General features: G+C 35.9%; 1 protein-coding gene across 6 annotated transcripts in view; it reads right to left on the reverse strand.

Moving 5' to 3' along the window:
- Positions 1 to 25,668, reverse strand: part of SYCP2 (synaptonemal complex protein 2) — a 101,005-nt gene that overhangs the window by 11,828 nt on the left and 63,509 nt on the right. For 5 of the 6 annotated variants that reach the window (XM_027623503.1, XM_027623504.1, XM_027623501.1 and 2 more), the window contains 13 exons: positions 18,306 to 18,375; positions 17,954 to 18,011; positions 17,286 to 17,419; positions 16,700 to 17,139; positions 8,265 to 8,383; positions 7,455 to 7,491; positions 5,443 to 5,513; positions 5,296 to 5,353; positions 4,777 to 4,832; positions 4,288 to 4,345; positions 3,662 to 3,830; positions 1,687 to 1,724; positions 1,018 to 1,188 (listed from right to left, as the gene is read on the reverse strand). In XM_027623503.1, the coding sequence (XP_027479304.1) occupies positions 1,018 to 1,188; positions 1,687 to 1,724; positions 3,662 to 3,830; positions 4,288 to 4,345; positions 4,777 to 4,832; positions 5,296 to 5,353; positions 5,443 to 5,513; positions 7,455 to 7,491; positions 8,265 to 8,383; positions 16,700 to 17,139; positions 17,286 to 17,419; positions 17,954 to 18,011; positions 18,306 to 18,375 (1,479 nt within the window). The remainder of the gene's footprint in view (positions 1 to 1,017; positions 1,189 to 1,686; positions 1,725 to 3,661; positions 3,831 to 4,287; positions 4,346 to 4,776; positions 4,833 to 5,295; positions 5,354 to 5,442; positions 5,514 to 7,454; positions 7,492 to 8,264; positions 8,384 to 16,699; positions 17,140 to 17,285; positions 17,420 to 17,953; positions 18,012 to 18,305; positions 18,376 to 25,668) is intronic. The other variant, XM_027623505.1, reaches the window with a different exon arrangement.

Here is a 25,668-nt window from a genome sequence, read left to right on the forward strand (position 1 = left end):
GGTTTTTCTTTGAAGAGGGATAAGAGGAGAGGGGGCTTGGGAAGACTTAGCCAGCTATATGTATAGTAAATGAAAGTAAGAAGTGATAGAAAATGTGGAGATACGTTATAAAGTCCTTAAAGTCTTCCAAGTAAAGGGCAGCAAGGTTATGAACAGGGGAGGTGGAAGTTCAATGCTGGGAAACGAGAACAGTGTACCTTTCTCTCTCTGAGCCTCAATCTCTCATTTGTAAAATGAGATGTCGACAGAGTACTAGTCACCTCTGGTACTTCAGACATTGTAAGAAGTTAAGTTAGCATAGCACCTGGCCCACTGTAAGCACTGGGTTGTTGTTGTTTTGTTTTGTTTTTGACTTTGTTAAAAAAGCTTTTTTTTTTTTTTTTTTTTTTTTTTTTTTTTTAAGATTTTATTTATTTATTTGAGAGAGAGAGAGAGAGAATGAGAGATAGAGAGCACGAGAGGGAAGAGGGTCAGAGGGAGAAGCAGACTCCCCACTGAGCGGGGAGCCCGATGCGGGACTCGATCCCGGGACTCCAGGATCATGACCTGAGCCGAAGGCAGTCGCTTAACCAACTGAGCCACCCAGGCGCCCGTTAAAAAAGCTTTAAAGCACAGATGGTTATGGGTACGTCGGTAACATCACAAGACAGAAACCAGGGACGGACACAGGTGGGCAGTGTACGGGGAGAACCGCAGGTCCATTCGAGAGAAAGATTCACAGCTTCCCGACAGTCTGTACTTTTCTGAAGTAAAATTTTGGAAAAATCAAGCATTTTTCTAATTTAAAGATATTATCTTCAAGTTATCATTTTCCCAGAGTCAAACGCCTGTTTTGGAACACTAATGCCAACGTACCACAAATACTGCCTAAAGATCAATTTTCAGTCTATAAAATTTCTCATATAGAAGGTTAAATCTTAAAATGTGACAAATTTGACATTTCTGCAAAAATATATTCTATATTTAGTATTTTCACAGGCTTTTCAGAAATTATTAATCTGAATTGTATCTATTTACCTTTACTAGCAATTTCTCTTTAAACGAATGTGAAAATTCTTGTTCACTCTCTGATTCTGAATTTGAAAGATCTTTATAATTTTTTTTGGTTTTTGCCACTCTTCGTGGAAGTCTGGTTCTCCCATCTGGAACTGTCTCCTCTACCTTTTTGGTGATGTTTTTGTTGGGTGTCTTTAGGAGAAAAATTTCTGAATTATTAGGTCAATATTTGAGATATAAGAAATACAAGCTATTTTCTATAAAATTGGCACTGTGACAAGAAATACATAAAATATTTGTAGGAATAAATAAGATTCTTAACATTTTTAAAAGACAGGATTTTATCTTTCTGCCCAAATATCTTCTCTATACCTTTTTTTTTATCCCTGTCATTAAAGCTCTGGGAGGCCTGGTATATATTACCTAAACTTACATAAAAAAAGAGAAGGAGAGGAAAAAAGAGAAGCGGAGATATGAAAAGTTCCTAAAACCACAGAGTAAAATAGACCTAAAACAGGCCAACATGATCCAAAAAGGCAGAAGGTAGGAGGACGCATGCAAAGGTGACAACAATTATGGAAAAACAAGTAACAATAAGGATAAAATTATGAGATGAAAAATGAATTTTTTTACATGACAAAAGAGAAATCATTTTAGAGTGATGTTTGAAGACAAGCTTCTTGGCTTTACCACTTTAGGTCTTGGCTGTCCCCTTTCTAAAGATGCTTCTGCAATTCAAGAAAATAAGGTTTTCAAATAGGTAAGAACTGGAATTAAAATTTATTAGAATATTTTACATAGAAGTAAAAATCATAACAAGAATATATCTTTAAACTCATTCAAAAATTTAAATTACAAGAGATTTGAGGCTAAATTGACATTGATAACTTTATAATGTTTGGTAGGATACGAATTACCAGTTTCCTTTCTCCTCCTTTACATCCTAAAACTTTTTAAACATGCAAGAGAATACATGAGTTACAACGTGAACACCTATATACATCTAACATTCAGTTTAAGAGCTGGATTATGAAAAATTATGTATCTATTTATGTGTATTCTCTATGATGCTCAATATCCCCTCTGCCAAAAGGGAATATTTTCATTATCCTGAATTATTTCTCATTCATTTGGTCTTAAAGAAAGTTTTACTTCACATATATCCCTAAATATAGTGAACTTTATAAGATAGCATCATCTCATAGGTAACATTCTATGATCTGCTTTTCACCATTGTTTCTAAGATTCATCCATATTGCTGAGAATAGCTTTAGTTTCTATTCCCTTTTTTGCCTTTCAAGCACAATCAACTTTCTAAATATTCTCTGAAACCTAAGAAATGGGATTATCCAAGCCAAGGAAGCAATGAAGTTCTGGGAGAAAGAGCTTCCAATCCTGGCAATAAGCCAGCCCCTACATATTGACTTGTAGTCATTCAGCCATTTAAATGATTCACTCGCAAGTTCAATTTTAAGAAGTATTTACTGATGACAGTATTCTACTCTCTGTTACAAACGACTGTAAACTCCCTGAGAGCATGTGAATCTTATGTTTCCCCTTGGCTTAGAACACACTGCTTCAAAGTCCAGACACGTCACCAGATGCAGTACATCTTTCAGCATCTTCCCACAAGTGTGATCTGTGTTCCAAGTACCCCAATACTGCACTCCCTGCACTAGCAATGTGATGCTCTTTCAGACTTGTCTCTTCTATAGGTGATAATACTGCTGCTTCTCTTCCTCATATATAGGATAGGCTTCATCTGATTTCTGTTTTCAAGATTCAGCCTCATTTACGAACACATGCCAACCTTCATTTCCATATTTCTATTTTTACTTCTGTCTTAAGCCATCACTGGTCCCCCCAACACAAGCACAAATGTTATGACTGGTTATTCTTATGCTGACATAAAAAAGCTGATTCCCTTAAAGTATGTATCAATTTAAAAGTTGATTCCCTTAAAATACATATCAATTTAAAAGTTCAGAGTTATGTTGTCTTCTTTTAAAAATGAAATATATGAAATCTTTGTTTTAGTAAACAATCCCGGAAAATGGTCATTTTTTGGTCTAGCTGAAAACCCACACCGCAAACTCTTATCCAGCTACTTCAAGAGGGTCACTAGACAAAGCAGAAGCCATATGCTGGGAAGATAATCTGTGGAAGATTTAGGCAAAAATATTTCTGCAAGAAAATTGTTTTCTTTACAGTATATCTTTATATGAATTCTATGTGAATTCCTAAAAAGTATATGGGTTGGGTATGACAGGAAATGGGATGTGCAAGATTTGATTTTTGCTTAGAGTGTTGGTTTCATGAATACTTAATAATATATCATTCACGATAATTGCTAAATAACTGAATAACAGCCATGAGTAGACAAACGATGAGAGTATGCATGAACCGAAAATATGACAATCATATTTTGTGTCTCTAAGACCCCAGTAAAAAAATAATTTATATATAACCATATTACTAAAAATAATAAAACAAAAAACAAAACCACTGTAGTGCTGTGGTGTATTTGCTCTTCTTTTCTATTCACAAGGCTATGTAGGTATAAATACTAACTACATATACAAATATACTTATCAACCAACAAAACATTTCATATAGTTGAAATGGTAAAATCATTTGCAACATTTCTCTAAAAGTGATTTCTTACTTGATTTCCCACTTTTAGGTTTCTTCACATTTTTATTTCTGCTATAGTCTATTAGCTGTGGTTTTGATTTTGGTTCCTTTAGCCAGCTAACATCAGTCTTACTGTCATCACATCTGTATTCTGCGTCAGTATCACTAAAGAGATTTTTCTTTTTAGGATTTGTTACAGTCTATAAAAAAAAAAAAAGAATCCTTGTAATAGATGAAGAAATGTGTCTCATTATATACTATGCAAGGTAAATTAAGCCAAAAAAAAAAAAAAATAACCCCAAGGAACAGAAAAACTAACTTCTTAATTTTTTGGCATACTAATTTACCTGGCATAGGCATAAAACATACCTGGAAAGTCACTCAGAAATCCAGATCAGAGATTGAGATTCTTAATTTGTTGTTGTTAAAACCACTTATGACCACAGGGACATAAGCCAATGTCATTAAAGAAGGTAACTAAAGCCATCATATCTTTTCTTACTAGATGATTGCAAATAGCTCAGAGACCATGCCAAGGTCATAGCAGGCAAGTGGATAATCTCACAGAGGGGGAAAAATCCAAATAATTGTTTTCTAGATCTGTGATCATCTTTGGCATTGGAAAATTATTTTTAAAATAATTAGGATATAACTTACTCTTTTATCTTTTGTTTTGAGAGAAGTTTCAAGTTCATCATGATTCCTTAAACCTATCCTTAAACAAAAATATGCATTAATTTTAATTAACTTTATTATTTGCTCTCTTAAGGTAACATACACCGGACAGTCAGACCGGGGTTTTCAGCCTTGTTCTACTAATTCACTATATAATTCTGGCCAAGTTGCTTATGCTCTCTGACCTCAGTTAATTGTAAAAATAACAAGATCAGATGAAAGGACTAAGTCCTTTCAGCTTTGTCATCTAAGAGACACAACTAATATTAAAAGTACATAGAATCTGCATATTAATTTTAGAAGCAAAGGCTGAAATATTAGAAATATAATGGGGGTAATCATGCCAGTAGCATTTTTATTCATTCTTCTCATATGTTAAAAACTCTCAAATTGGGAGGAAATATTGAAGAAAAAGAACAATTGAGAAGTTTATTTTAATTTGATCCATCTAATTATAATAAAAGCACCTACAATTTTATTGAATTATCCACACAGGCTTCTGTAGCTGTAGCTTGAAATTCCTGGATCTATATTGTGAATAAACATTAAAAATTTCTTCTTAGTGTTGAAATAAGGCAAACAAAAATTAAAAAAAATAAACATAAAATCTGGTTTCTATTACTTCCTATCATAAGATGCATCTAATAAAATTAATTTTACTAAAATATTTTTATATATTTAAGAAGAAAGCTAATACTATAAAATATAATAAAAACAAAATAAATAGATTTTAAAATTTCTTGTATCAAGAAGGAAGGTGATTTTCTTAATGTAGTAGTGTGAGTCCCCCCATACCCCAATTACCCATTTTTCTCTACTTCAGTCCAAAGGATTTGAAAGGAAACCAAATATACCTAAGTTCGTGCCAAATAAATTCTAAAATATTTTAAAGCATATCTATAAGAGAATGGAAACCAAAAAAAACACTGTAATAACTATACAGTGAATACAAAATAAATACTAAATACAAAATACTGATTTCTAGCTTACTCCAAGTTTTATAATAGGCTCATCAGCTCCATTCAAATTAAAATTGTAAACATCATTCCTGTAAAAATGAAGAGAAATATTAACTCCATTATATAATAAATTTTCTTCAAATATGAATCAAACTAAGATCTATGGAAAATTACTTACAATGGGCATTCAGAAGTAACATTAACAAGAGTAGTCTTCAGTTGTCTATAACTTTTTTTCTGAACCTTTTCCTAAATGCAAAAGAAGTTTATATAACATTCAAACTTGTACATTAGTATAGTTGTCAAACAAACATATGCAATTATATTTTCATATATTTTCTACTTGTTTCTACTCATGTTTTACATCTGTAACCATTTCCTTAATGTAAACTGAATAAAAGTATTAAACATCCACACCTATAAAAATTTTGAAGACTTTAAGTACTAAGAGCATAACTGAAAGTACTGTAAATCAAATATAAAATGTAAATATAAGATATAAAATTAAATATAAAATGTAAACATAAAATTAAATATAAAAGATAGATTAAATATAAAATATAAAATCTAAGAGCATAATTGAAAGGACTGTAAATTACATCTTTATTTGCACTGACACTCCTGTACGTATACGTAGGTAAATGCTATCCTACAAGCTGAACCTTAGTGATTTTAGAATCACAAAACAAGCATGCTTTTTTCCCCAGATTCGTTTGCTTTAAAGTCGTAAATACAAAAACCTGGGGAGAGACTAAGGTTTATGTAAAATCACTATTAATATCACTAAATGACTGATTACTGAACAGAAATACTCTGAAGTCTAATAAGTTGGAAATATTAAAACTATTCATTTTAGTTGTTATTCATATTAAATTTTATTATATATTTTGGCTGTTTTATATATTTTGTATTATTTCAAAAAGTTTATCCCTTAATATATTATTCCTCTGATCACTTATCTCCATTATCCTTTCCAATAGGATTTTTACCAGCATTTACATACACCTGTTCAATTCATCTATTGTGTGCTAGCATGTGTTAGGTATTACAGAAGACACCAAAAATAAGCCAAAATATTAAAAAGGACACAAAAGGGAACGAAAGTGTTATATAAGATACAGCGATGATTCTAAGCAGACACATGCTAATGAAAGATAAAAAGAACTGCAACAGTGAGTAAAATATCAAAAAATGGTACAAAGAAATCAGGTGTGTAGATTCAGAATTCTTGCCCGTTTGGATTTTGAGGCAGGACACCTTGGAAGTTTTTAAAAAGAAGGCAGACTCTGAAGCAAGACTTGCAAGGAGGAATCAAGTTTTGATGACCAGAAAAGAGTGTGAGAGCATGCTGACTCAGTTCAAATTTTTTTCTGAAGAGGGGAAGAAGAAGAGAATAAACACTTGGGAAAGACACTTCAGGGAATCTCAAGTTCTTCTGCTTCAGCGAAAGGAGACATGCATAGGGAGCTAATACTAGGAAATAAAGATGGACTTTTCAAAGGGTCCAGGAAGCCAGCCTGAGTCTCCACTTAGTAAGCAACAGGGACCAAAGAAGGAATTGGAACAAGAGAATGGCCTGAGTGGAGCTTTAAAAAGAAAAAAAGCTCATACTGAAGAGAATGACAGGCCGGCAAGAGAAATACTAGAGGCAAAAAGAATGACATAAAAGCTATTGCAATAATCTAGGGACGAGAAATTAGAACTCAAACTAGGAAAAATGAGTTGCACAGGCAGCAGAGGGGAGATTTAAGAGGAACATACAGAAGGTGAACCTCAAAACTTGAAATTAAATGGAAAGTAATTGTGAAGAAGAAATCAAAGATAATTGGTATTTTAAACCTGAATAAATAGTAATTTTTTTAAACAAAAAACAGAGACTTAAGGATCTTATTGTCAGAGGAGATGGGATTAACTAGGAAAAAAAAATGAAGATAAAGATTCACTGAATCAGGTACCAGAAAATGAAAAGATCACACTCACATATGGAAAAGAAACATTGCTTTTTGAAAAGCCGAACAGAAAGAGGACTATTTTGAGTGGTTGCCACTAAACTTGTCGGTTGTTTATCCATTTATCAACATGCTGAAAACACTAATTCTACCCTATACTGCGATTCTATTTTATGTTTACAGTCAAATATCATATAGAGTTTGACTATACATTTGGTGTATTTAAATAAATGAAACCTACCTTACTGAGCTGTAGATCAGATTTGTTTGAAAAACCACTATAAGAAAGGTTTTGTCAAAATTAAAAAAGCAATTCAGTATTAGAATATTCTTCATAAAAGCCTTTTTATATAAGGTAAAACATTTGGGTCACTAAGTTTACACTCAATATGCTATAAATATAAATATAAATATTTTTGCAACTTCACTTGTAGTAAATAGCAACACTAACTGTTAATAAGCTGAATCACTCATGCAGTAGGAGGTGCTCAGCAATTGGAAATGAATGGTTCTGCCGGGAGAAATTGTTTTGTGTCTTATCATAAGGCCAGAATTAATTTAAATATGAACTAACCACCAATCAACCTGTAAAGAAACATTTTGCAATAAGAAAAGAACTAACCTTCAGAAAGACTGCCAATGAAAAAATATATATTTACTATATAAAAGTAACTCATTTCAGCTCATTTAAATCATGTTTCATTAAGCAATATATTTAAATATATTTAGTTTTACTCATCACTAGGCTCAGTAAAAATCTTAAAATGTCTATATCCTAAAGATTTATTTACAAAATGGTATGCTGTATCAATATGGTATTTTTGATACTTTATAAAATGTAATAATCACCTACTACAATGACTAATTTCAAAGTCAGTTCCCTTCCTGTATAATTTAAACAGCTACTGTTTTTAAAAGTAAATAACTAGGTGTTTTCTACTGGAAAATTGTATAACTTGAACATGTTCAAAACTAACCTTCTTAAAATGGTGTAAAATAATTTAGTTGTATCTGTCAGAAAAAAATTTATGTCTAAAGTTTAAGAACATACCTGTCAATCAAAGACTCCTTGAATTTTCTTGTAGACTCCTTTGGTTTATACCTCTTATTAATTTGGTTTATCAAGGATTCTGCTGCATCAGTAAATCCTTTCTCTTTTGACTTTCCTCTCTGAAACAATTTATAAGTTACTTTAAAGCTCTACCAGTAATCCTTCAAAGGAAAATAAAGGAACAGTTAAGAAAAATCTGGTTCTGTATATAACTACAAAGAGAAATAAAGGAGGTAAGAAATTATTTAGGAAGTCTGGACTTCGTTAGGTATTAAACAACACAGGATAAGATTTAACAGTTTACAGAATGGTGCAGAGTGCTCTGTAGAGAACAAAATAAAAATTTCTCTCCATGGGAAAAAAATCGTATCAAAAACTAAAGGAAACTACAATCTGGTTCTTCGAAAAGATCAATAAAATCAATACATCTCTAGCCAGGTTAGCTAAGGGAAAAAGAGAGAGAGAAAAGACAGAAATTACTACTATCAGAAATGAACTAGAGGCTGTCACTCTTATAGACATTAAAAGGTTAAAAAAAAGGAATATTATGAACAACTCTTTGCCCACAAATTTGATAACCTAAATCAAATGGGCCAATTCCTTGAAAGGTAAAATCTACCAGAACTCATACAAGGAGAAATAGATCATCTGAATAGGACTATATCTATTAAAGAAATTGAATCAATAATTAATACCTTCTTCTTTTTTTTTAAGATTTTATTTATTTGTCAGAGAGACTGAGAGCACACAAGCAGGGGGAGCGTCAGGCAGAGGGAGAAGCAGGCTCCCCACTGAGCAAGGAGCCTGACACGGGACTCAATCCCAGGGTCCTGGGATCATGACCTGAGCCAAAGGCAGCTGCTAAACTGACTGAGCCACCTAGGTGTCCCTAATTAATACCTTCTAAAACAGCAAGCACCAGGCCCCAGATGGGTTTACGGGTGAGTTCTATCAAATACTTAAGGAAGAATTATACCAATTTTCCACAATCATCCAGAAGACAGAATCAGAGGGAATACTTCCTAACTCATTAAATGAAGCTAGTATCATCTTTACACCAAAATCAAAGATAATACAAGATAGGAAATAGACCTTACAGACCACTATCTCTCATGAACATAGATAAAAAAAAATCAACAAAATATTAGCAAATTGTATTCAATAATGTTTAAAAAGAATTATATACCACAACTAAATGGTATTTATTCAAGGTATGAAAGTCTGATTCAACATTTTAAAATCAATTAACATAATGTATCATACCAACAGGCTAAAGAAAAATCGTATTATCTTATCAATAGATATAAGAAAAGCATTTGAGAAAACCCAACACCCTTTCATGATAACAATTCTCAGAAAACTAGGAACAGAAGGGAATGTCTTCAGCTTAAGAACAACTTCCAAAAAAACAAAATTACATCTAACATCATACTTAATGGAGAAAAACTACATGTTTTCCCACCAAGGTCAGAAACAAGGGAAAGATGCCGGCTCTCACCACTTCTATTCAGCATCAAACTGGGAAGTCCTATGAATGCAGTAAGACAAGAGAAGGAAATAAATGGAATACAGAATGGGAAGAAATGAAACTGTCTTTGTTCGCAGATGACATCATTGTTTATGTAGAAAAAAAAAATCTCAAAAAATTAACAAAAATACTCCTGGAACTAAAAAGCAAATGTGATAGCACTGCTGAAGGATATAAGATTAATATACAAAAGTTGACTGCTTTCTCATAAGCTAGTAATGAACAACCAGAGTTTGAAATTATATTCCATTTACATTAGTACTCCCCAAAATGAAATACTTAGGTATAAATCTAACAAAACACGTACAAGAGCTATACATGACTAATGAAGAACATCAAAGACTAAATAAACGGAAGGAAATTCCACATTCATTGACAGGAAGCTTAATATTGTCAAGATGTCAGTTCTTCCCAACTTGAACTACAGAGTCAATGCAATCCTAATCAAAATCTCAGCAAGTTATTTTGTAGATATCAACAGAATGATTCTACGGTGTACATGGAGAAAACAACGAGAATAGCCAATATAGTACTGAAGAACAAAGTTGGAAGATTGACACTACCATACTTTAAGACTTACTATAAAGATACAACAATCAATATAGAGTGGTATTGGTGAAATAGACAAATGGAGTAATAAAACAAAACAGAGAGCAAACAGAAAGCCCAGGAATACCCTCATTTATATAGTCAACCGATCTTTGACAAAGAAGCAAAAGCAATGCAATGGAGAAAGGACAGTCTTTTCAACAAACGATGATGGAATAACTGGACATCCACATGCTAAAAAACAAAAACAGAAAACAAAAAACAAATCTAGACACAGAAATTACACCCTTCACAAAAATTAACTCAAAAGGGATCATAAACCTAAAAGTAAAATGCAAACTATAAAACTCCTTGAAGGAGAAAATCTAGGTTGACTTTGGGTTTGGCAATGCCTTTTTATGTATAACACCAAAAGCGCAATCTATGAAAGACAAAATTGAGTAGAATGTCATCAAAATTAAAAACTTATGTTCTGTGAAAGCCACTGTTTCAAAAATAAAAAGACGAGCCATAGACAGAAAGAAAATTTTGTAAAACACGTATCTGACAAAGGACTTGTACAGACATACTGCAGAGATCCCGTGGTTTTGGTTCTAGAACAGAGTCATAAAGCAAATAATGCATTAAAGTGAGTCAAATGAACTCAGTTTCCCAGCACATATAAAAGTTATGCTTACTCTATACTATAGTCTATTAAATGTACAATAGCATTATGTCTTTTAAAAAAAGTACATACCTTAATTAAAAAATACTTTAATGCTAAAAAATGCCAATCATCTGAGTTTTAGCAAATTGTAATCTTTTTTCTGGTAGAGGGTCTTGCCTCAGTGTTGATGCCTGCTGACTGATCAGGGTGGTGGTTGTTGAAGGCTGGGGTGGCTGTGGCAATTTCTTACAATAAGACAACAATGAAATTTGCCGCCATTGACTGACTCTTCCTTTTGTGAGTGATTTCTGTGTAGCATGCAATGCTGCTTGATGGCATTTTACCCACAGCAGAACTTCTTTCAAAATTGAAGTCAAGCCTTTCAAACCCTGCCTATGTTTATCAACTTTATGTAATATTCTAAATTCTTTGTTGTCAGTCTTCACAGCATCTCCACCATGAGTAGATTCCATCTCAAGAAACCATGGTCTTTGTTCATCCATAAGAAGCACTTCTTCATCCGTTAAAGGCTTATTATAGTGAGATCACAGCAATTCAGTCCCATCTTCAGGCTCCACTTCTAATTCTAGTTCTCCTGTTGTTTCCACCACATCTGCAGCTACTTCCAACACTGAAGTCTTGAACCCATCAAAGTCATCCATGAGGGTTGGAATCAACTCTTCCAAACTCCTGCTAATGTTGATATTTTGACCTCTTTCCATGAATCACTAAGGTTTTTGGGGGGCGGGGGAGAAGGGAGAGAGAATCCTAAGTAAGGCTCCAAGCCCAGCGTGAAGCCCGACACAGGGCTCAACCTCATGACCCTCAGATCATGACCTGAGCCAAAATCAGAGTCGGATGCTTAACCCAATGAGTCAGCTGGGTGCCCCATTCACAAATGTTCCTAATGGTATCTAGAATGGTGAATCCTTTCCAGAGGCTTTCAATTTAGTTTGCCCAGCTCTATCAGAGGAATCACTATCTATGGCAGCTAGAGCCTTATGATATGTATTCTTAAATAGTAAGACTTGAAAGTAAAAATTACCCTTTGATCCATGGGCTGCAGAATGGATGTTATGTTAGGAGGTATGAAAACATTAATTTCCCTGTACATCTCCATCAAAGCTCTTGAATGACCAGGAGCACTGTCAGTCAGAAGTAATATTTTAAAAAGGAATCTTTTTTTCTGAGCAGATCTCAACAGTGGGATTAAAATATATTCAGCAAACCATGTTGTAAACAGATGTGCTGTGACACAGGTTTTGCTGTTTCATTTATAGAGCACAGGCAGAGTAGATTTAGCATAATTCTTAAGGCCCCTAGGATTTTCAGAATGGTCAGTGAGCACTGGCTCTAACTTATAGTCACCAGCTGCATCAGCTCGTAACAAGAGAGTCAGCCTGTCCTTTGAAGCTCCGGTGCGAGGCACTGACTTATCTCTAGCTATAAAAGTCCTAGATGGCATCTTCTTCCCATATATGGCTCTCTTGCCTACATTGAAAATCTCTTTAGTGTAGCCACCTTCATTAATTATCTTAGCTAGATCATCTGGATAACTCGCTGCTTCACCTTGCATTTTTATGTTATGGAGATGGCTTCTTTCCCTAAACTACATGAACCAGTCTCTGCTAGCTTCAGACTTTTCTTCTGCAGCTTCTTTACCTCTCTCAGCCTTCATAAAACTGAAGAGAGTTAGGGCCTTGCTCTTAAGTGGGCTTCGGCTTAAGAGAATTTTGTGGCTGGCTTGAGCTTCTATCCAGGCCACTCAGACTTCCTCCAGAATAAAGCTGTTTCACAAGAGGCCAAGGTTTTTGCTTATATCAGCTTTCTGCATGCCTTCCTCATTAAGTTAATCATTTTTAACTTTTGACTTAAACTGAGAGATGTGTGACTCTTCCTTTCACTTGAACACTTAGAGACCCCTGTAAGGTTGTTAACTGGCCTAATCTCAATATTGTTCTGTCTCAGGGAACCGAGAGGCCTGAGGAGAGGAAGGGAGATGTGGGAACTGCCAGGTAGTGGAGCAGTCAGAAAACACACATTACGTTTGCCCTCCTATCGGTGCGGTCATGGTGCCTCAAAAAATTACAATAATAACATCAAAGAACACTGATTACAGATCACTATAACTAATATAAAAATAATGAAAAACTTTGAAATATTATGAAAATTACCAAAATGTGACAGAGACATAAAGTTAGCAGATGTTGTTGGAAAAATGGCACCAATACATCTGCCCAATACAGGGCTGCCACAAACCTTCAATTCATAAAAACATGCAGTATCTATGAAGTGCAATAAAACATGGCATGCCTATATCTAAATTATACAAAGAACTGTTAATATTTGACAATAACAAAGAACCCAGTTAAAAAATGAGCAAAAGATCTGAACAGACAACTCACTAAAGATGACATTCAGATGGTAAATAAAAATATAAAAGGAGGCTCAAATTCATATGTCATTAGGGAATTGCAAATTAAAATGAGATGCCACTAAGCACATATAACAATAGCTAAGATCCAAGACACTGACAACACCCAATATTGGCAAGGATATAGATCAACAGGAATTCTCTCATCTGTTGCTCAGAATGCAAAAAAGGGACAGCCATTTTTTCCACTTTGGGAAGACAGGAAGTTTCTTACAAAACTAAACACATTCTAACCATATGATCCAGCAATCATGATCCTTGGTATTTTCCCAAATGAGCTGAAAGATTATGTGCACATAAACCCTGCACAATGAAAGTTTACAGAAGCTTTAGTCTTAACTGTCAAACCATAGAAACCAGCTAAGATGTCCTTCCATAGGTGAACATCTAAACAAATCTTGGTACATACATATCATGGAATATTATTCAGCAGTAAGAAGAAATGAGCTGTGAAGCCATGAAAACACATGGAGTAAGTGTCATTGCTATTGCTAAGTGAAAGAAGCCAATCTGAAAAGACTACATACTATATAGTTCCAACTCCATGACATTCTGGAAAAGGCAAAACTACGGAAACAGTAAAAAGATCAGTGATTGCCAGGAGTGTGAGGGGGTAGGGAGCACAGGGGAATTTTAGGGCAGTAAAACTATTATGTATGATAATGTAATAGTAAATACCTGTTGCTATACATCTATCAAAACATACAGAATACACAACACAAAGAGTGAATTCTAACCTATAGACTTTAGTTAGTAATAATGTATTGATACTGGTTCATAATTTGTAACCCATGTACCCACTGATGTAAGATGCTAATAATGGGGAAACTGGGGTGTGGGTGAAGGGGATAAGGGAACTCTCAGTGTACTTGTACACCTGAAACTGCTCTAAAAAATACTATTGTTTTAAAGGTGCCTGCCTGGCTCAGTCAGTGGAGTGTGCAACTCTTGATCTCAGGATCATGAGTTCGAGCCCCACGTTCGGTGTTGGGATTACTTAAAAAAAAAAAAGGTAAAAAATACTAATACTTTAAAAATGGAAGGACTACAAACCATTATCATCTGCATAATTTTCGGTAATTTGGCTAAGAGAAAACTCCCCACAATACTCTTAAAGATATGAGTTCTCCTGATTCTAGTCATTAGTTTTACCTTTTTCTGGGAACCAGGCATTTTTTTTTAAATTATGGTAAAATACAATAGAAACAAAAAATTTACTTTTTTTTTTTTGCGAGTCAGAGTGGGGGTAGGGAGGGTTGGGGCAGGGGGAGAGGGAAAGAGAGAGAAAATCTCAAGCAGGCTCCATGCCCATCACAGAACCTGATGCAGGGCTTGCTCTCATGACCCTAATATCATGACCTGAGCGGAAATCAAGAGTCAGATGCTTAATAGACTGAGCCATCCAGGTGCCCTATTTTAATCATTTTTAAGTTTATGTTTTTATATGTAGTAGATCATTAGTTACTATTTACTGTCTTTTCTTGAGATTACTTTACTTGGCTGATAAAAATGTAGCAAAAATAGGGGCACGAGGGTGGCTCAAATGGTTAAGTGTCTGCCTTCAGCTCAGGGCATGATCTCAGGATCCTGGGATCGAGCCCCTTATCAGCCTCCTGGCTCAGCGAGGAGTTTGCTTCTCCCTCTCCCTCTGCCTCTCTCCCCTGCTCATATCCCTCTCTCTCTCTCACATGAATAATAAAAAAAATTTTAATAAAAAAAATGTAGCAAAAATGAACCTCCCCTAAAATAGCGAGTGTATGATTTAAGAACTTCCAGCATAATTGGAGCCAACTTGGGAAATCTGTATCGCTGAGCTGCAGAGGTTCTGTTTCTCTGGGTTAATCTAGTGAACAGGAAACAGGATCAGATGACTACCTCAGAGGAGAGTCATCACACTGTGAATGGCAGGAAGTCACATATGATAACACAGGGAGCAACACTATGAAAGACTGAAGAGAACTTCTGGAAACAGGAAGTTGGACTTTAAAAAAATCAGAGCACAGTTTAGAGATGATCAGTTTTCATAATCCCAGGAAAAAACCACTGACTAGCTCAGGGAGTAATTCTAAATTCCAAAGGAAACAGTTTAAAATAAAAACTGAAGAACATTCAGCATTCAGACAAAAAGAACTTACTTCCCCTGCGTCTGAAGAACTAAATAGCAGCTAAGGCTAGAAAGAAAAATAGCATACTAAGAAATAAGAAAAAGTGACTCAAAAGGATTTGGTTAAAGAAGAATGTAGCCAAATCAGGCACAGAAAGTGAATTGCAGATTAAAGACAAAATAAAAAGGATGGTCAAGATGAATGAAATAATGTCTAAGTATAAACAACAATTACAAATTATCTATTAAGTATTTCATTTGCATATCGAGATGCTCCAATACATGGACATTTTACATCAACTCTATGTCCAGGTATTAATACCACTCTGGAAGATATATGAAAATAGAAGGCTATAAGACCTGCATCTTCTAAGCAAGAGTGAAAAACAGATTCTATTATTGGCAGTGGAATGTATTCTAATTAAAAAGTTTTCTTAATCTGCATCTTGATAGCAATGACAAAAAAAATATTTACAGTAACTACTAAAAAAAGTAAACTTTTGGTCTAAAGCATGGTGCAGAGTAGCTAAAACTGTCCTAGAGATGTCCTACAGGTGACTACTCTGAAGGAGAAGGGAAAGGCTCCAACGGGGATGAGCAACAGGACAGCAGAAGACGGTCTCCTGCACTCCACCTGCATCTTTTTTCCTTTTCTTTGAAAAAACCTGTCAAACTCTAATGCAGTAATCCAAGAAATGGTTTCAGATGCTCCTATGTGCAGAACTGAGCTAGGCCATGCAGGAAAACAAATGATGAATAAACACAGTCTTTACACTCTAACAGGCTATAACAAGGAGAAAAACAGACACAAATAACCATTCATTAAGAGAAAGGTAAGCGCCATAAGAGAGGTACAGACAGTTCTGTATACATGCTCAAAGCATCTGCCAGACAGAGTGGAAGAAAACCATCAGGAGGACACCAGGAGCTGCAGGGTGCATTCACACCACACCTCTTTACACACCTGTGGGCACACTGGTTTGGGGGTGGGGGCAGGGACTAGGGTGAGGTGAGGGATTCGGGAGGCACTCACTCTCAGACTGGAGACTTGAATTAAAGAACAAGCTCTCACAAATGTTAAATCTGCAGCAATCCATCAAGCTTCCTTCACTGTCTTATGCCATTAGGTAGGCATATTATAGGTATGCAGAAACCAAACACACTGAAAGCTCACCATTTTTTTTTGTTTCAGATCCCAGGAATTAAGTTCAGATGTTAATCTTTTCCCTGATTTTCTATGACTTTTCACATTTTTCCTAGGAGAAGGTCTTTTATCACAAATGGCAGTATTCACATCTTTTGACAGTATGTATTTCTTCCTATAGATCAGAGATTCTTCAACTGTCTTATTTAGGAGAACGGACTTAAAAGTAGTTTCAGATTCAATATGCCAATCACTTTGCTTGGTATTTTCAGTATTTTTCTGCTCCGAATGTTTAGCATGATTTAGTCGTTGCTGAGTGTCTCTTTTGCACACTCCTACCTCTGCTTTCTCTATTTTGTTATGCTGCATTGTTTTTTTCTTATACTGCACCTTTTCCGTTTCTTCAGAATTATCCTCAGATATTGAAGAGGATGATTTTTGTTTCCTAAGTTTTTTGTTCACAGTAACATCTAGTGGAAAAATAAAAAACCAATCCTTATTAAATTAATAAACTGGTAATACAAAAATTTGTTAAAATCAAAGATATTTATCAGCCATTGCAAGAAATGAGTATTTCCCTGAGCTACTATTGTATACAGAGAAAACGGTGTTTCACCTTGATTGAATGTGTCACCTGATGAAGTATCTGCTCTTTGGTTATTACATAGATTAATATTTGTCACAGGAGTCCAGCAGGACCATTTGGAGGGCATTTTATTTCCACAGATGTTGTCCAAAACACCACGTAACCTGGAAAATAAAATAACTTGCTTAACGTATTACAAAACATTAGCCTATGACTCTGACATGAGACCTTGATTTTTTTTTTTGTTTAGTCAATGTTTATTGATAGCAGTTCATTAGTCAAGTATGAAAATATTTTGGTAAGTCATTATGAAAGTTAAAACTTACTATGTAACAGATCAGATTAAAAACTATTATTAAAAACTTCCATTATTGCTATTATTTGATATCTACTTAAATATATCTCACATATCTTACATGTTCTACTGTGTATTTAAACTAGGTTAAATTTCTTCACATTCTTTATTATTTTAAAAATTTCATTCATTTTAAGTCTCTCAATTTGGAAAAGAGTAATGTTGGTGGCTATGAAAAAAACACAGACTATTCCCATTGTGCAATCACAGTAATACTTGAGCTGATTAGTGCGAGAGCCAATACTACATTCTAAGAATATAAAAGCCTTTTCTTTTAAATGTATTACATTTATATAAAAACATTAGTATATACTAACTTATTTGATGGTTTTTTCATACTTACACAGGTTTATCTATTTTCTCCACTGCCTGGGAATCTGGAACAATATCCTGCAGGTCATCTAAATAAAATAAAAATTATGGCATTTTCACTTTTTTGTGCAGTTGGCAGGGTAAAACGGGAGTTGGTATAGAAGTTAATCAAGATTCACATATTAGGATACAGAGACTGATCTGCTTGGAAATAGAGACTGTATTATATTTCCTTGTAACCTCTAAGTTCCTTTCATAAAGCCAAATGCATTCATTATAAATCTTTCTTTTTCAAATCAATGAAAGCCAGTGAGTTAAAGGGAAATAGGAAGGGTATACATTTTTTAAAAGAGAAGGTAAAATTAAACCAAAAAAGTACTTACTAATATTTTGGTTTGGGAATTCAACATCCTTATTTTCTGTCTTCTTTACAACTTTAGCCATTTTGTTATGCTATAACACAGAGGAGACATGGTAATGTAAATTTTAATCAAGGCATTACATGAAAACAACTCTTAAAAGTCAGAGTATTAGGGGCGCCTGGGTGGCTCAGTTGGTTAAGCGACTGCCTTCGGCTCAGGTCATCCTGGAGTTCCAGGATCAAGTCCCCCATCGGGCTCCCTGCTCAGCGGGGAGTCTGCTTCTCCCTCTGACCCTCCCTCCTCTCATGTGCTCTCTCTCTCTCTCAAATAAATAAATAAAATCTTTAAAAAAAAGTCAGAGTATTAAAGTTTAAATCCTTTAAAATAATTTGCCTTGCTATTAAAAGTTGGATAGTATTTCTTTTTTTTTTATTATTTATTTATTTATTTATTTGAGAGAGAGAGAATGAGAGATAGAGAGCATGAGACGGAAGAGGGTCAGAGGGAGAAGCAGACTCCCCACTGAGCAGGGAGCCCAACGTGGGACTTGATCCCAGGACTCTGGGATCACGACCCGAGCCGAAGGCAGTTGCTTAACCATCTGAGCCACCCAGTATTTCTATTGTTTCATAAAGGTTATGCCCATTCCAGAATGCTGCTTATTCTAAAACATAAGAAAATAATTTTCATTAGACAAGGCAGAAGAGCCTACAAACTTTCTGATCTCATCCATAGCTAGTACAATAATTCCATTCTCATCTGTAACTATCAATTTCTAGAATCACCATGGCACATCTCCTACTGCAGCTGATCTCACAGCCTGCATTTATTCTGTCTTTTCACTAACATACACACAAGAGTTGGAAATTCTAGAATATTAAAGGATTCTGTAAAGTTGTGGCCACTGAACAGGTAACTTCTTGCCTCCACCAAGGTTCCCTCTCTTCAGAGCCACAGATCTGATGACAATCTGCCATCACTCAGAAACACATGCTCTCCTGGCTAAGACACAGTGCCCCATGCTGGCTGTCTTCACTACTTGGTCTAGCAGGCAGTTCTCCATCCCAGGACAGGAGCAGTAGGAGAGCATGCAGGTGCGTGTTGGCTGTCACAATGGCAGAAGGGCTCCCCTGACTGGAACGAGCAAGCCCAGGTCTGGTATGCCTACCACCCTACCACACCCAGGACTACAGCACACCACTGAACAGCAGCACCCTAATAAAGGAACACTCAGCGGACTAATTTGAACAATTACTTTTGACTTTTCTTTTTTTTTTTTTAAATTTTTTTATTGTTATGTTAATCACCATATATTACATCATTAGTTTTTGGTGCAGTGTTCCATGATTCATTGTTTGTTCATAACACCCAGTGCTCCATGCAGAACGTGCCCTCCTCAATACCCATCACCAGGCTAACCCATCCCCCTACCCCCCCTCCCCTCTAGAACCCTCAGTTTGTTTTTCAGAGTCCATCATCTCTCATGGTTCGTCTCCCCCACTGACATACTCCCCTTCTCTTCCTCTCCTGTTATCTTCTTTTTATTTTTTCTTAAAATATGTTGCGTTATTTGTTTCAGAAGTGCAGATCTGTGATTCAACAGTCTTGCACAATTCACAGCGCTCACCGTAGCACATACCCTCCCCAATGTCTATCACCCAGCCACCCCATCCCTCCCACCCCCTACCACTCCAGTAACACTCAGTTTGTTCCCTGAGATTAAGAATTCCTCATATCAGTGAGGTCATGTGATACATGTCTTTCTCTGATTGACTTATTTCACTCAGCATAACACCCTCCAGTTCCATCCACGTCGTTGCAAATGGCAAGATCTCATTCCTTTTGATGGCTGCATAATATTCCATTGTGTATATATACCACTTCTTCTTTATCCATTCATCTCTCGATGGGCATCTTGGCTCTTTCCACAGTTTGGCTATGGTGGACATTGCTGCTATAAACATTGGGGTACACGTACCCCTTCGGGTCCCTACATTTGTATCTTTGTGGTAAATACCCAGTAGTGCAATTGCTGGATCGAACGGTAGCTCTAATTTCAACTGTTTGAGGAACCTCCATACTGTTTTCCAGAGGGGTTGCACCAGCTTGCATTCCCACCAACACTGTAGGAGGGTTCCCCTTTCTCCACATCCCCGCCAACATCTGTCGTTCCCTGACTTGTTAATTTTAGCCATTCTGACGGGTGTGAGGTGGTATCTCATGGAGGTTTTGATTTGGATTTCCCTGATGCCGAGCGATGTTGAGCACTTTTTCATGTGCCTGTTGGCCATTTGGATGTCTTCTTTGGAGAAATGTCTGTTCATGTCTTCTGCCCATTTCTTGATTGGATTATTTGTTCTTTGGGTGTTGAGTTTGATAAGTTCTTTATAGATTTTGGATACTAGCCCTTTGTCTGATATGTCATTTGCAAATATTTTCTCCCATTCTGTCGGTTGTCTTTTGGTTTTGGGGACTGTTTCTTTTGCTGTGCAAAAGCTTTTTATCTTGATGAAATCCCAATAGTTCATTTTTGCCCTGGCTTCCCGTGCCTTTGGCAATGTTTCTAGGAAGAAGTTGCTGCGGCTAAGGTCGAAAAGGTTGCTACCTGTGTTCTCCTTTAGGATTTGGATGGACTCCTGTCTCACGTTTAGGTCTTTCAACCATTTGGAGTCTATTTTTGTGTGTGGTGTAAGGAAATGGTCCAGTTGCATTCTTCTGCATGTGGCTGTCCAATTTTCCCAACACCATTTGTTGAAGAGACTGTCTTTTTGCCATTGGACATTCTTTCCTGCTTTGTCAAAAATGGACCCCATAGAGTTGAGGGTCCATTTCTGGGCTCTCTATTCTGTTCCGTTGATCTATGTGTCTGTTTTTGTGCCAGTACCATACTGTCTTGATGATGACAGCTTTATAATAGAGCTGGAAGTCCGGAATTGTGATGCCGCCAGCTTTGCTTTTCTTTTTCAGTATTCCTCTGGCTATTCTGGGTCTCTTCTGGTTCCATACAAATTTTAGGATTATTTGTTCCATTTCTTTGTAAAAAGTGGATGGTATTTTGATGGGGATTGCATTGAATGTGTAGATTGCTCTAGGTAGCATTGACATCTTCACAATGTTGATTCTCCCAATCCATGAGCATGGAATGTTTTTCCATTTCTTTGTGTCTTCCTCAATTTCTTTCCTGAGTATTTTATAGTTTTCTGAGTACAGATCCTTTGCCTCTTTGGTTAGATTTATTCCTACGTATCTAATGGTTTTGGGTGCAATTGTAAATGGGATCGACTCCTTGATTTGTCTCTCTTCTGTCTTGTTGTTGGTGTATAGGAATGCCACTGATTTCTGTGCATTGATTTTATATCCTGCTACTTTACTGAATTCCTCTAGGAGTTCTAGCAGTTTTGGGGTGGAGTCTTTTGGGTTTTCCACATACAGTATCATATCATCTGCAAAGAGTGAGAGTTTGACTTCCTCTTTGCCGATTTGGATGCCTTTGATTTCTTTTTGTTGTCTGATTGCTGTGGCTAGGACTTCTAATACTATGTTGAATAGCAGTGGTGAGAGTGGACATCCCTGCCGCGTTCCTGACCTTAGGGGCAAAGCTCTCAGCCTTTCCCCATTGAGAATGATATTCGCTGTAGGTTTTTCATAGATGGCTTTTATGATATTGAGGTATGTACCCTCTATCCCTATACTCTGAAGAGTTTTGATCAAGAAAGGATGTTGTACTTTGTCAAATGCTTTTTCTGCATCTATTGAGAGGATCATATGATTCTTGTTCTTTCTTTTGTTAATGTATTGTATCACGTTGATTGATTTGCGGATGTTGAACCAGCCTTGCAGCCCAGGAATAAATCCCACTTGGTCCTGGTGAATAATCCTTTTAATGTACTGTTGGATCCTATGGGCTAGTATTTTGGTGAGAATTTTTGCATCCATGTTCATCAAGGATATGGGTCTGTAATTCTCTTTTTTGATGGGGTCTTTGTCTGGTTTTGGGATCAAGGTAATGCTGGCCTCATAAAATGAGTTTGGAAGTTTCCCTTCCATTTCTATTTTTTGGAACAGTTTCAGGAGAATAGGTATTAATTCTTCTTGAAATGTCTGATAGAATTCCCCTGGGAAGCCATCTGGCCCTGGGCTTTTGTTTCTTGGGAGATTTTTGATGACTGTTTCAATTTCCTTAGTGGTTATAGGTCTGTTCAGGTTTTCTATTTCTTCCTGGTTCAATTTTGGTAGTTGATACATCTCTAGGAATGCACCCATTTCTTCCAGGTTATCTAATTTGCTGGCATAGAGTTGCTCATAATATGTTCTTATAATTGTTTGTATTTCTTTGTTGTTGGTTGTGATCTCTCCGCTTTCATTCATGATTTTGTTGATTTGGGTCATTTCTCTTTTCTTTTTGATCAGTCTGGCCAGGGGTTTATCAATCTTGTTAATTCTTTCAAAGAACCAGCTCCTAGTTTCGTTGATCTGTTCTACTGTTCTTTTGGTTTCTAGTTCATTGATTTCTGCTCTGATCTTTATGATTTCTCTTCTCCTGCTGGGTTTAGGCTTTATTTGCTGTTCTTTCCCTAGCTCCTTTAGGTGTAGGGTTAGGTTGTGTATTTGAGACCTTTCTTGTTTCTTGAGAAAGGCTTGTATTGCTATATACTTTCCTCTCAGGACTGCCTCTGCTGTATCCCAAAGATTTTGAACAGTTGTGTTTTCATTTTCATTGGTTTCCATGAATTTTTTTAATTCTTCTTTAATTTCTTGGTTGACCCATTCATTCTTTAGTAGGATGCTCTTTAGCCTCCATGTATTTGAGTTCTTTCCGACTTTCCTCTTGTGGTTGAGTTCTAGTTTCAAAGCATTGAGGTCTGAAAATATGCAGGGAATGATCCCAATCTTTTGGTACCGATTGAGACCTGATTTGTGACCTAGGATGTGATCAATTCTGGAGAATGTTCCATGGGCACTAGAGAAGAATGTGTATTCCGTTGCTTTGGGATGGAATGTTCTGAATATGTCTGTGAAGTCCATTTGGTCCAGTGTGTCATTTAAAGTCTTTATTTCCTTGTTGATCTTTTGCTTAGATGATCTGTCCATTTCAGTCAGGGGGGTGTTAAAGTCCCCCACTATTATTGTATTGTTGTCAATGTGTTTCTTTGCTTTTGTTATTAATCGCCTTATATAATTGGCTGCTCCCATGTTCGGGGCATAGATATTTACAATTGTTAGATCTTCTTGTTGGATAGACCCTTTCAGTAGGATATAGTGTCCTTCCTCATCTCTTATTACAGTCTTTGTTTTAAAATCTAGTTTGTCTGATATAAGGATTGCCACCCCAGCTTTCTTTTGGTGTCCATTAGCATGGTAAATGGTTTTCCACCCCCTCACTTTCAATCTGGGGGTGTCTTTGGGTCTAAAATGAGTCTCTTGCAGACAGCATATGGATGGGTCTTGTTTTTTAATCCAATCTGATAGCCTGTGTCTTTTGATTGGGGCATTTAGCCCATTTACATTCAGGGTAACTATTGAAAGGTATGAATTTAGTGCCATTGTATTACCTGTAAGGTGACTGTTAACTGTCTGTTGTCTGTGTTCGTTTCTGCTCTTTGCTGCTTTTAGGTTCTCTCTTTGCTTAGAGGACCCCTCTCAATATTTCTTGGAGGGCTGGTTTCGTGTTTGCAAATTCCTTTAGTTTTTGTTTGTTCTGGAAGCTTTTTATCTCTCCTTCTATTTTCAATGATAGCCTAGCTGGATATAGTATTCTTGGCTGCATATTTTTCTCGTTTAGTGCTCTGAAGATATCTTGCCAGTCCTTTCTGGCCTGCCAGGTCTCTGTGGATAGGTCTGTTGCCAATCTAATGTTTCTACCATTGTAGGTTACATATCTCTTCTCCCGAGCTGTTTTCAGGATTTTCTCTTTGTCTCTGAGACTCGTAAGTTTTACTATTAGATGTCGGGGTGTTGACCTATTATTATTGATTTTGAGAGGGGTTCTCTGTGCCTCCTGGATTTTAATGCCTGTTTCCTTCCCCACATTAGGGAAGTTCTCTGCTATTATTTGCTCCAGTATACCTTCTGCCCCTCTCTCTCTCTCTCTTCTTCTTCTGGGATCCCAATTATTCTAATGTTGTTTCGTCTTATCCTATCACCTATCTCTCGAATTCTGCCCTCGTGATCCTGTAGTTGTTTCTCTCTCTTTTTCTCAGCCTCTTTATTTTCCATCATTTGGTCTTCTATATCGCTGATTCTCTCTTCTGCCTCATTTATCCTAGCATTTAGTGCCCCCATTTTTGATTGCACCTCATCAATAGCCTTTTTGATTTCGATTTGGTTAGATTTTAGTTCTTTTATTTCCCCAGAAAGGGTTTCTCTAATAACTTCCACGCTTTTTTCAAGCCCAGCTAGTATCTTTAAAGTCATGATTCTGAATTCTAGGTCCGACATCGTACTAATATCCGTATTGAGTAGGTCCCTGGCTGACGGTACTACCTATTGTTCTTTTTGCTGAGGTGATTTCTTTCCTCTTGTCATTTTGTCCAGAGGAGAATAGATGAATGAGAGAACAAAATGCTAACAGGTTTACAATGTCCCCAGCAAATATACTGTATACAAATCAGAAAAGACCTGAAACCAGGGGAAAAGAAAGGGAAAGAAAGAAAAAAGAAAGAGAAAAAGAAAAGAAAAAGACAAAGAAAGATAAAAACAAAAACAAAACAATACAAAAAAGGCAGAATATGATCAAATATGATCAGGCTAGTGCATAGATCAGTGCCACACACTAGATTTTGGGCGTATTTTGGTCTCTTAGAAAAAAGTGCCTCCTAAAATTTTAAAGGAAGAAAGACATGTATGTACAAAATAAGGGTTGATACAATGAAGGGATGGAAGATGACTGTAAAGATGAAAATTATAAAAGATTTTATAAAAGGACTTGGTACGATAAGTTGTTTGAAAAAAGAAAGAAGATTAAAAAAAAAAAAAAAGGAAAAAGGGAGAGAATGTGATCAGGCAGGAGACTAGAACAAAGCCATACACTAGTGATTTAGGGTATATTTTGATCTGTTAGAAGAAACTGTACCTCAAAATTTTAAAGAGAGAACAACTTATATATATATGCCAAAAATAAGGGTAACTACTATGAAGGGATAAAATATGACTCTAAAAATGAAAAATAAAAAATGTTTGTTTTTTTTTTTAAAAAGGGATTTATAAGATGTTGGTTGAAAAAGGGAAAAAGAAAAATAAAAAAAAACAGTCAACAAAAATTAACTTTGATGAAATAATGAATCATGGTAAAAAAAAAAAAAAAGCCATGAATCTATGTGCAGTATTCCCCTAGCGCTGGAGTTCTCCTATTCTCCTTGATCGATCAACTTGGTCTTGGCTTGCT

Source organism: Zalophus californianus, chromosome 8 (genome assembly GCF_009762305.2).
Source record: "Zalophus californianus isolate mZalCal1 chromosome 8, mZalCal1.pri.v2, whole genome shotgun sequence".
Taxonomy (NCBI): Eukaryota; Metazoa; Chordata; class Mammalia; order Carnivora; family Otariidae; genus Zalophus; species Zalophus californianus.